The 12,289-nt window shown below is 36.1% G+C and overlaps 1 protein-coding gene and 2 non-coding genes across 9 annotated transcripts in view; 2 read left to right on the top strand and 1 right to left on the bottom strand.

Annotated features, from left to right (window-relative positions):
• LOC105318881 (E3 ubiquitin-protein ligase HUWE1) overlaps positions 1-9,795 on the top strand; it is a 55,700-nt gene extending 45,905 nt beyond the window's left edge. For all 7 annotated transcript variants that reach the window (XM_066081464.1, XM_034450616.2, XM_034450617.2 and 4 more), the window contains 14 exons: positions 985-1,037; positions 1,337-1,494; positions 2,504-2,614; positions 3,954-4,147; positions 4,569-4,684; positions 4,924-5,047; positions 5,311-5,502; positions 5,869-6,072; positions 6,332-6,607; positions 6,710-6,980; positions 7,163-7,268; positions 7,416-7,715; positions 8,297-8,487; positions 8,840-9,795. In XM_066081464.1, coding sequence (XP_065937536.1) covers positions 985-1,037; positions 1,337-1,494; positions 2,504-2,614; positions 3,954-4,147; positions 4,569-4,684; positions 4,924-5,047; positions 5,311-5,502; positions 5,869-6,072; positions 6,332-6,607; positions 6,710-6,980; positions 7,163-7,268; positions 7,416-7,715; positions 8,297-8,487; positions 8,840-8,942 — 2,399 coding nt within the window. In that variant the 3' untranslated portion in view covers positions 8,943-9,795. The remainder of the gene's footprint in view (positions 1-984; positions 1,038-1,336; positions 1,495-2,503; positions 2,615-3,953; positions 4,148-4,568; positions 4,685-4,923; positions 5,048-5,310; positions 5,503-5,868; positions 6,073-6,331; positions 6,608-6,709; positions 6,981-7,162; positions 7,269-7,415; positions 7,716-8,296; positions 8,488-8,839) is intronic.
• On the top strand, positions 4,757-4,826 carry LOC117683347 (small nucleolar RNA SNORD61). The gene has a single exon (XR_004597414.2). It is a non-coding gene; the product is annotated as a small nucleolar RNA SNORD61 (small nucleolar RNA).
• Positions 9,796-12,120: 2,325 nt separating the features above from the next.
• Positions 12,121-12,242, bottom strand: Trnal-caa (transfer RNA leucine (anticodon CAA)). The gene is made up of 2 exons: positions 12,205-12,242; positions 12,121-12,166 (listed from the first exon to the last, which is right to left on the bottom strand). It is a non-coding gene; the product is annotated as a tRNA-Leu (tRNA).
• Between the last annotated feature and the right edge of the window lie 47 nt (positions 12,243-12,289).

Raw genomic sequence — 12,289 nt, 5'->3', positions numbered from 1 at the left:
GCTTGTCCGGTACCAGTTAAAAAAATAAACGGACAAGTGAATATTGCTTGCCACTTGTCCGACTGTACAAGTGCATTTTTATGTAAAGAAGTCTCCAACATTTTAAAAAGTAAAGAAAGTTTTGTGATAAGTTTATCCGTAGTCCCGTTATAAGTTTATCGATTAGTTATTTTGAATTTCGATCCCGACTTCAAATTAATATGCAATTGAGTTACTCTTGATCGGGATTGAAGTTCACTAATTACAAACAACTTTCAATATTGAACTGTAAAGATGTGGATCTTAGTTCTTACACAGTACCAAACACACATGTTATCAAAAAGAAAGGAAGAATAGGTAGCAAAGATAAACTTAAAGGATTATGGAAAGAAATGTAATTTATATTAGGTTTCATTCATCATTGATAGACTATGAGGACTTTTTATGTTTAGTTTAAAAAACAGATGAGAAATCAATTTAAGAGTAACATGTATTTTAAAATTTAAAATGTCTTGTAATTTGCCATGACAAAGCTACAGCTGACAAATCATGTTTAATGTTATATGGAACCAATACATTTAGGAAAGACACTTTAAGTTTCCATTTAAGAAGTCAGGTTATTAATTATGGGAAGAATAATCAATAAATGACTTTATTTTAGTAATACAGAACTGTAGTTTTCAAGTTGACAATATTTGATCTTTAATACTGAAAATTTTTTGGACAAGTGAAGTTGAAGTTCGGACAAGTAAATATCTTGGTCACTTGTCCAAATGGACAAGTAGGAAAAAAAGTTAATGTAGAGCCCTGGCCATCATCATCACATTCCTCTCAACTTTGAGCAGTTTTGAAACAAGAAAAAGTAAACATTATATGTCTTTATGTGAAAATCTGAAAGCACCAGGCTAAGCAGTGCCTGCAATTTTTGTGAGACAGTTTTCTTTGTGAATGTGCTATTGAAGGTCACCATCTGTGAATTTATAGTGTTTGGTGTCTTGTTTTCAGTGAAAGAAGAAGGATCGGTGGTGTTAGAGGACAGGCTACAGTTAGCTGTACAGGTGAGTTCTGTTCTAGTCCTTAACTATCTCTTTGTTTACATACAAGAATCCATGCTGATAGGGGTATTTCATGTATCTTTCTGATGAAGCAAAGATATTTTTCAAGTTGGATATGTCATTGCTTTGTTTTATGTGAACAGTTCATATGCATGTACAGTATATAAAAATATGTTTCTTTGAGAAATGTATTATTTTGTATTTCCTTAATACTATATTCATTTATATTTAGTATATAAAATTAGATAAAATTTTACCATGAAAGGATGGCTGAGTTTCAAACTGTTTTACCCTACATTTAGGTGCTGACTTCCAAGTCCTGCTCTGAGGAAGGACTAGAGGACGCCACAAACTTACTGTTACAGTTGTCCTGGGCCAATAATGCGACGCGCCAGGCGGTCCTCAAACTTCTGCTGGAGGGGGCCAGGGTCCTCGGCATGACAGTCTGTACTCATATCAGGTCTGTACTTATAATCAAAGTTGTAATCATACCGGGTCTGTGTCAGTCAGGAGTTGTTAAGTGAGATCAGAAACGAAAGGATTATGCATTATAACTTTTTCAAGAAGTGAAGTGTTTGGCAAAACTTAAATTTAAATATTCTCTATTTAGTACAAAACAACCATTCATTATTAAACAGATACTAGTTAAAAAGTTTATGACAGTAAAACAGTTACTAGTTACTGTATACAGGGAAATATTTGCCCCTGTCTTATTTTGTCCCCTTTCACCCTCGTTGTCAGCGAGCGAATTTACGACTGGGTGAATTCCAAACTCTCAAACTATTTCTCTTTAAACATAACTGTGTCTGGGCAAATTCAAGATGGGGCAAACAATTTGCAAGTGTTAAAGGGGCATGGTCACGATTTTGGTCAAATTCTAATTTTCTGATTTTCTTATTTACAAAGCTTTAATAGGAATGCATTTCTAATGATCAAATGAAATCTGAGAGTCAGTCGTAGAGTTATAAGCAAGATACAGGAATCTCAAGTCTTTGACATGTAAACAAGGCTCGTGCCCTGTTTTGTTTATGTATGTTCAATATACCAGTAAAAAATCTTTTTCAAACTAATTTGTCTATGTTCTTATTCATTTGATACACAAATAGACAGTTCTTAACGTTATACACATACATTTTAGATCTAAAACTGGAATTTTCACCTGAACATTCCAAACGTAAACAAAAGCTTTGTTTACATAGCAAAGAATTGTAAGCTCTGTAACTCCCTTATAACTCAACGAACGACACACAAATTTTGGTTGTTTATTAACAATGCCTTACTGAAGCATTGTAAACATTAAAATCGGAAAAAATATTTTTGACCAAAATCGTGACCATGCCCCTTTAAAGGGCGAAAATTACAAGGGGCGAAAATAACCCTGTATACAGTGATAAGTTAATGTTATGACTACCACAGTATAAAACAGTCCTAGATTGTGATTGATGTACATGTACGTCCATGTTTATCAGGTCGTTGTTGGAGGAACTGAGTGAATTTACAAAAAAGAACAAAGACCTAGAGGATGACAAGGACATGGAGACCACGCCCTCACAGTCCTCTAAAGGCTACATACAGGACAGGTAAGTGCTCTACTATCATTAGTTAGTGTGTGCACAAAGTCCTCTAAAGGCTACATACAGGACAGTCAAGTACTCTACTGTCATTAGTTAGTGTGTGCTCACAGTCCTCTAAAGGCTACATACAGGACAAGCAAGTTCTCTCCTTGTTCATGCTGTCTCGCTTGATGGTAAAGTGTGTCAATACTTTGGCATCTTGAATAGGCAGCAACATCAACATCTTGCTTCACACCAAATACTTAACTATTAAGGAATTTGGGTCGAGTTAAGATTACAGTTTCAGTATATAAAGGTAATTGTAGGTAGACATTATTTCTTCTGCAATTGTCACCTCCTTGTTAGCATGTTGATATTGAACCACCAAAAAAGAAATTCTTATGTCTCTTTTTAATCGGGTTTTTCAAAGGTAAAACCTTGTCATTAAAATGGTGAAAATGGCGAGTGGGCGGGAGGGTGCGTGGGCTGCTGCCAAAAATATACCCCTACTGTACAGATAAATCTTCAGTTTTCAAGATAGAAAGTTGTTGTTTTTATCAGATTAATCAAGTACAGATATGAGAGATGTGCATATTTCTTGGATTTTTTTGTTGATAATTGACGAAAAATATACCATCTGTTGAACTAAGCAGTATTTTTCGGCAAAATATTGCATATAAAGTACCCTATTTCTCTGTATATGTAGTGTTCATCAATTCAGGGTTGACAAATGGATTGTAAATACTGTTCATACAAAAGAAAACCCAGTTTGCTGTCACATTGACAGCTTTTCTCGTGTTTAATTTTAAAAGATGATAAAGATTAAGCTATAGACAGACAGGAAGAAAAAAACCTGAGATTATGACAAAAATCAAATATTTAATGTAGATTACATAGTATTATCCTCTTCAAAATTTCAACCAGATTGTACAATTCTAAACATATTAGAATTTAGATCAGTTTATACTATTGATGAAATTTTGCAACTGTGTATGATATTATATATTATAGCCAAATCAAACAAAATATTGAAAATCAAATTAAACAATCTTGGCAAACTACATTTATATGCTGTCTCGCTTGATGGTAAAGTGTGTCAATATTTTGGCATCTTGAATAGGCAGCAACATCAACATCTTGCTTCACACCAAATACTTAACTATTAAGGAATTTGGGTCGAGTTAAGATAACATGAATTCTTGTCATCTGTCTCTTTGAATGCCAATTACTCCCAAATTTCCCAAAACTTGAGCTTTTCTTGTACACTTGTAACAATGGAACTTGAATTTAGAAAGTGAAATGACTTGGTCGTTTAATCACTTTCTTGTATTGACCATTGTGATTCACACAGATGTATACATTACAGGTATAACCCAAGTGCCAGTGTTGTGGTGGCAGCCCCCAAAAAGATCAAGGCTGGCCGGGAGCTACAGCTGCCCTCCATGTCCCTCCTGACCAGCAAGACCTCCAGCCAACAGTTCTTCCTGAGGATCCTCAAGGTCATCATCCAGCTACGAGACGCGGCCAAAATACAGGTCAAACGGACTGCCAGGAGAGGGGGTAAGTGTGCAGATGGTTATAAGGGGGTTAATAGGAAATAGCATAGATAGATTTGTGTTTCTTTGAATTTAATTTATGATTGTTCTTTAAAACTGAATGCATGTATTTCTACATGTTGTTTTAAAAAAAAAAACACCAAAAAACCAAATCAGTGTTGTGTCACTGGTATGACTTATCTAAGATACAATATGATAATCAATACATAGATAAATATATATGCATTTATATTCTTTTTAATTTTTTTCAGTTTATTAATTTTCAACATTTATAGTATTTATCATGCATTTTAAAATCATATAAATATCATGTGAAAATTTTTAGCACTTCCCAAAAAGTTGAGATTAAGTAATGCCTTCAGAATACAGTTCTTGTGTGTAAAGTGTATATGTGTGGATAAAGATTTGACTGTCTCTGTATTCAGAGCGAGACCTGAGCAGTATCACGGAGGCAATGGCAGCCCTCGAGGCAGAGGCTGAAGCAATCATGGACATGGTTGGACGTCGCTCAGAGCAGCAGAACCAGGCCCGGCAACAGCAGGTATATGTCCCCCTTTTATATTTACATATACATTTATCTTGCACCTTGCAGATTTTGACAGCCCTGCAGTCAGTAATGATGATTGAATTATATTGATTAGTCATGATAATTTCATATTTATCCTCTAAGAAGTACTGAACTGACTAAGCAGGGATGTTTTATAACACCAGCTAACATGCGATGTCTAACATATAGCCCAATGCATACTCTGACTGTACCTTGTCTGTAAATGTTGACAGGATTCCAGCAGCAGCAGTGCCCCCTCGGACCAGCCAGCTGAGCAGGCACAAGAGGGACAACCGGCCAACAACCCACCCCCAGTCGATGCCAACCCCGACTCTCCGATGGATGTAGATCAATCAGGTAGGTAACAACACCACAAAAGGACAGTTTAACTGATAACTTTCCATGATTTCCATTTATTATATGGAAAATGCATCTATATGTATTCAAAGCTTTGGTACTATCACAACTGGTATGTTTAAAACACATTTGAAAAAATACATGTATTATTTGAATAAATTCTGTAAATATTTAAAAAAAAGAAAGAGAGAAATGTGATGTATACTTACAAAGAGCAAATTTGAAATTGCTTTTAAACATGCTCTACACTTCTGTTATATTAGGGCCCTCCACATCCCCTCAAGAGAAGACTGAGGAGTCTGCCCCTCCCCAGCAGTCTCTGAGTGACCAGCTGGGGCTGGAGGAGTTGTGGAACACCCTGGGGGACTGTCTGACAGAGCTTGCTAAGACCCCGGACCACCATGCGGTCCTCATCCTACAGCCGGCAGTCGAGGCCTTCTTCATTGTTCATGCTGGTGTGTATGCTACTTAGAATTCAATCATATAGCAGGACAGTGCATATACAATCATTGATCAAATTGTTTATCTACATAGAAAATGGGTAGTTAAGCAACTGGTCACACATTTTATCAATATACTAAGTACTAAACATTTGAGTTTGCTCACCATAAACAGTTGGGTGTCACATAAAAACTTTAGAATTGACAACATATAAAAACAAAGTACATATTCACATGTAAGCTGGATATTTACCTCTGTATGTATTTCAATGTAAAAGATGATTAAAATAGAAGACATTGTAGTAGGAGATTGATTTATTTGATTTTGCCGTTATAATGATAGCCATCATGTAATTCATCAGTAAGAATTCTCTGTTATAGGGGAGAAGGATGCGAAATCTCAGGACCAGAGAACACCGAGGCGGGAGGATCAGCTGGCACATCTCAACATGGACCTGGCCCCGGCCTCGCCTGCAGCCCCTGGGAGCGAGAATCCTGCCCCTGTCCAACGGGATGGCTCCATCACGTCTGTGTCCTCTCTCACAGCGCTACCCCCAGACACACAGAAGTTCCTCAAGTTTGCTGGTAAGGTTGTGTTTGTTTGAAAAAACGCCTAGTTATGGTCAATCTGTACTGACAGGGAGGTTGGCTCCTAATAACACAGAGTAACAAATTCTCTTTTCATGTGGATACTAAAAAAAATCAAAACAGATATATATGATTGGCTTTTGAAAATTTGCTTAATTTGAACATGTACATGTGTATCTTCTTTGACAAAAAGTTGGTTTCTTTATGTTTTAGTGTTGTAAACAACAGACAATTACATGTATATGTTTGTTTTCAGAGACCCACAGAACAGTTCTGAACCAGATTCTGCGTCAGTCCACCACCCCCCTGTCTGACGGACCGTTCTCCGTGCTGGTCGACCACACCCGTATCCTGGACTTTGATGTGAAGCGGCGGTACTTCAGACAGGAACTAGAGCGACTGGACGAGGGAATGAGGAGAGAAGACTTGGCTGTACATGTCAGGAGAGAGCATGTGTTTGAGGATTCCTTCCGGGAACTCTTCAGACGCACCGCTGATGAATGGAAGCACAGATTCTACATTGTGTTTGAGGGTACATTCATTGACAATATATATCGGCTTCTTCAATATTTTTATGGATTTTCCACTTGTGCTGTATTTCTTATTTAATGTTTATGGTGATCTGTGTTAACAGGTGAAGAGGGTCAAGATGCTGGAGGCTTGCTAAGAGAGTGGTACATCATCATATCCAGGGAAATCTTCAACCCCATGTATGCTCTGTTCAGTACATCACCAGGAGACAGGGTCACCTACACAATCAACCCGTCCTCTCACTGCAACAGCAACCACCTCAGCTACTACAAGTTCGTGGGTCGCATCATCGCCAAGGCTGTGTACGATAACAAGCTTCTGGAGTGCTACTTCACTCGGTCATTCTACAAACATATCATAGGCCAGACTGTCAAGTGAGTGTCCCTTTCTTTCCACAGAACGTTGTACATTGTTCATGTATGCTTTGAATTTTAAACTGTTCATAATTTAATAATCATCATGGCTGCATAAAAAGAAAAGCCACTTTGTATGAGAGTTTCCTGGGTTTTTTGATGTGAAGAATAAATATTGATAGGAAGTGTTTCTGTTTTCACAGGTACACAGACATGGAAAGTGAAGACTATTCTTTCTACCAGGGTTTGGTATTCTTGACGGAAAATAATGTTTCAGATCTTGGATACGATCTCACATTTAGCACAGAGGTGAGAAAGAAATTGAGCTTAACACTCTATTCAATTCACAACGAATTCCATTAAAATTAGATATTTTATTCGGCACAAAGTGAATGATTGAATATTTTGGTTTAATGTGAGATAATTGTAAGAGATTCTATATCCTGATTTTTGTAGATTGAAGAGTTTGGTGTGACTGAGGTCCGGGACTTGAAGCCTGGGGGTAGGAACCTCTCTGTGAACGAGGACAACAAGAAGGATTATGTGAAGTTAGTGTGTCAGATGAAGATGACTGGAGCCATACGCCAGCAGCTCAATGCTTTTATGGAGGGCTTCTATGATATCATTCCTAAACGCCTCATCTCCATTTTCAATGAACAAGAGCTAGAGCTTCTGATATCCGGTCTGCCCACTATTGACATTGACGATCTGAAGGCCAACACAGAGTACCACAAGTACCAGGCCACCTCTCTACAGGTACGTCCTCTTGTATATAGGGCAGAGTGAACTGAACTCGGACGACAGTTGTTGTATCTACAGCAAAACTCCGTTATAACGAAGTCACTGGGACCTAAAAAATTACTTCGTTATATCCGTAATTCGCTATAACCGTATAAGAAATTTATTAAATTTACATAGCTGGGGATCCAAGATGACTTCGCTATATCCGTGAATTCGCAATATCCGTGTTCGTACTAAACGAGTTTTACTGTACTAGTTTAAGGTGGTATAAGACACTTCTGGGATATCAGTGTGGATTATCAAAGTATGTCATATATGTATGTTCAGAATCTGGAATTTTCAAAGAAACATAGTTTCATAAAAGAAGAAAATGTAAAACATAATACATTTTCAAGAAAAATGGATTACAGAACTCGGATTCTTTAATGCTGTGAGAAAAAGATACTGTAGATGTTGGAAAATATGATGTAAGGGTTGATTTAAATGTGTATTTTGATGGAAAACATCTCAAAATGTTTAATAGAGAGCCAGCTTGAAGAATAGTCAATTTGCTACTAGCTAATGGTGTCAGTTAAACATGACTCCTGATTTTTCAGGTACAATGGTTCTGGCGTGCCTTGCGTTCCTTTGATCAGAAAGACCGAGCCCAGTTCCTGCAGTTTGTGACCGGAACGTCCAAAGTTCCTCTACAAGGCTTTGCTTATCTGGAGGGGATGAATGGATACCAGAAATTCCAGATACACCGAGACGACAGATCCACTGACAGACTGCCAGTGGCACATACATGGTAGGAGATCCTAAGGGGATAACTTGTAAAGAATAAACAAACGTGCATATTTCAAAAAAAGGAATGCTCTAGGAGTCGTTTCTAGTATACTTTTTTATTATGCAAGTGCATGTATTGAAAAGATATAGTAGATAATTGTTGAACTAAGATCAGTTGGTAGTTATAGAAAAAAATACATAAAATACTAGTGTGGAGAAGGCAAAAATAATATAAGGTATCAATTAAAAGTCCGAATGATATTGGATATGTATTAAAAGGGCTTGAGGAAAGTGCCACTAAGTTTTTATATCTACAGTATGTGGTATTTGTCCATGTTCTATGTTAACCCCCAATTTTTTTTTTCTTTTTGCAGCTTTAATCAACTGGACTTGCCTGCATATGAAACATATGACAAACTGAAAAGAATGCTGCTCTTGGCTATCAACGAATGTTCTGAGGGATTTGGTCTTGCTTAACTCAAAAAGACATCCTGAAATTGTTTTGCACACAAAACGATTTAGTAATACATCTGTGTCGGCCGGTTGTAGAACAAATACATTTTATAAGTGCAGAATAACAAAAAGTGCTATAAATGGTGATATTGACGCTGTGCTCTGAATGAAGTTGCTTTATTATGTTTTATTGTGGAAAGAAGGTGCTTGTCAGGCTTTATATAGATATATATATCCATTCTGTCTTTTAGAGATCTTCATACATTCATGCAGTTGATTAATATCTCAAATTAAAATGTAAATAATGTTTGGCTATAAATTTTACTTCTAGAAGACCTGCCACTAATGCCATGTAGTCAGGAAAATATCATAGAAATTATTTGAAATCTTGTAGATGACTACTGTTTATTATAAAGTTAAAAAAACTATATTGATATACATGTATATATTATATACGTGCATGATGTGGGGGCATTTTGTGAATAATACTGCATTTACAAAGTATGTGAAATATGTTGACATAAACTATAGCAAAGAGAATCGCTAAAGCATAGAAATTACAGGATTCTCAGTAGTTGTTGTTTGATTTGTAAATATTGTCGAATATTTTGTTCTTAAGATGTTATTTATTATTTAAACTATCATTAAGCGATGGGGCAAAAAGTCATACAAAATGTGTGGTGCATTGATGAGTTAGAATGAAAGAAGCTAGTAGTTTGGTGGGTATCTGAAAGCAATGAGTTATCTGCCCTTCATTTTTCACATGTTTTTGTGTTATACACAGTTTGCAATGATAGATATATCTTTAAAAAAAAATTACATTTATCACATTTGTTACTTTCTATTGTCCATGATGAATAAAATCTCTGCCAAATTTTTTGGTTATTTTTAATGGTAGTAATATTATAATATTTTTTTATGTATAAAATATCAGCGACGTCTGCCTTGATCATTTCGGATTAGATCTTGATAGGCTTGAATATATTAAATTGTATTGAGTAACTAAGCAGCGGCGGCTTGCAATACTTGGTATGGAGATTAAGGTCGGACTACACGTTCCTCATTTTTATGTAGGAATTGTTATTGATTTACTACTCTACTATGACAAGCTTTCTTGCAGGTGTTATTTTGGAAACCCATTTAGTGAAAAACCGGATTATTTTTATTGGAGTGGCCGGACATCGTGCCTGGCCGTGTTACCTTGTCGCGATAAAATTATCAAATTTTACGCACTTTTCTAGCCAGAAGAATACTAACATCAAATAAACAGGTCGATGCATTTATATTTACAGACAGAATATGCACTTAAAACGTTAGGAGCTGTTTCTTTATGCTTAACATGAATAAGATGATAGACAATTAAATCAGTTTGAAAAAGATTTTTTACTGGTTTATTGAACCTATGTAAACAAAAACAGGGCACGAGCCTTGTTTACAAGATAAAGAATTTTGAGCCCTGTATCTTGCTTATAACTCTACGATTGACTCTCAAATTTCATTTGATTATTTGAAATGCATTTCTAAAGCATTATAAATAATAAAAACAGAAAAATAGTATTTGACCAAAATCGTGACCATGCCCCTTTAAGGAATAAGAAATTCATTGAGTATTATGAGGTGATAATTTCGGTCGGGGCGTGATCAGGGCTTTATTGGATTTGAACACGCCCCGACCGAAATTATCACCTCATTATATTTAAAGAATGATTCCTTATTACATTATATTTATATAATTTTCACCAATTGTACCATTAAATATTTGAATATAAATAGGCAAACCCCGCTTGTGCCCCAATTATACGTCAAATGAATTTATTGGACTGTATAGTACAAACTCGATACATAGTGTTATCTCAGGCAAAGACGCTGAAGAATGTAAATGTTTAAAAATTCTTAAAAGAATGGTGTTAAGCTTTAAGTTATCCAGCAAATTGAAAGCAAACAAATCAACAAGCTTGTCCAGCAACATCAAATTTAATGCAAGCCTTACGGACATTTATGTACATGTAATTTTAAAAATTCTACAAGTAATATTGGTCTAGTATTCACTCCTTGTGTAAACTGCGAGGATTTTGTTGATACTTTGTATTTAGGACGCAATGTGTAGATGTAGATGTATATATTATCAGAAATTCCGATTCCATAATTTTGTGGTTGACAAAGGAAGAGATGTGAATATTTGAAGGAAGTTTTATCTGGGGATTTTTTTTGAGTCATGCTCTTTATCAAATTTGGGTCAGACGACATGCACGTTCCTCGAGCATCTTTTTTGTATTTCCTCGTTATAAAGAGTTCCAGTAAAATGATTATCTAAAATCATTTTAATTTGATTGAAATTTTAATCATACCTAGATGGCCAAGTGGTTAGAGCGGTGGCCGATCCCTGCGAGGTGCGCAGGTGTAATGGCTCGTGAGTTCAAGCCCCCGGCCCTGGCGATCTCCAGTATAGTGAATTTTCCTGTGCTGTATATTTTTTAATTCAAAAAGATTATATAAAAGATTGAATATTCTAGTAATTTGAAGAAATTCCTGGTAAGGTATCCTGATTTTTTGCAAGAAAGCGTGTCAAAGTTGTACTAAATCAATAACAAATTCCTGGAAAAAGTTATATTAAATTGAGGAACGTGTCGTCTGACCTTAATTTGTCTATTTCAGGCCTACCCTCTCATTCACTTCGCGTATGTATGACATTGTCATGTGGTGGTGGAGCGTGGTAGTTGTTTGACAATACCATCAAAAATTAGATTCTTAAAAGAATGGTGTTCAGCTTTAAGTAAGCCAGCAAATTGAAAGCATACAAATCAACATTTTTATAACGAAGACTCTCTCGCATTAAAAAAAATGATTTACGACCAATTAAAAAAAATGATAGAAGAGGGTTGTATCTTTAAAAAGAATAACTTTCAGCCGTGAGGTCGGTCTGACTATAAAGCCAGTTCCTACTATTTCAATTCGTTTTAGGGGTTGTTTTAGGGGTCCCTGCAACGAAGTGAACTAGTAGGTGCTTGCTTAATCAGACTGACATGAAGTTTGCCATTTGAGTAAATAAAACAAAACCAAGCCACTTTTTTCTTTTTATCAATGTCATTTTAATTTGTATGGGATACGTGAGCTTTTCCGCTTTTCTTTCATTTAATTTGATCATAAATAAGGCAGCGTCACCCGCCAAAGCATCTTGAAAACAAAAACCACGAAAAATATTTGTCAGAAGTGGGATTCGAACCCACGCCCACATTCGTGGACCAGAACACTCGCACTCCAGTGATTGGAGCGAAGAGTTATCGCTCTTGAGTCTGGCGCCTTAGACCGCTCGGCCATCCTGACAACTTACTTATTAAGAAATAAATAAGCAACAATTAACTGACAAATGA

This window comes from Magallana gigas, chromosome 4 (genome assembly GCF_963853765.1).
Source record: "Magallana gigas chromosome 4, xbMagGiga1.1, whole genome shotgun sequence".
Classification (NCBI taxonomy): domain Eukaryota; kingdom Metazoa; phylum Mollusca; class Bivalvia; order Ostreida; family Ostreidae; genus Magallana; species Magallana gigas.
The sequence above is the reverse complement of the archived record's forward strand: the minus strand, read 5'-3'. Positions and strand labels throughout refer to the sequence as shown.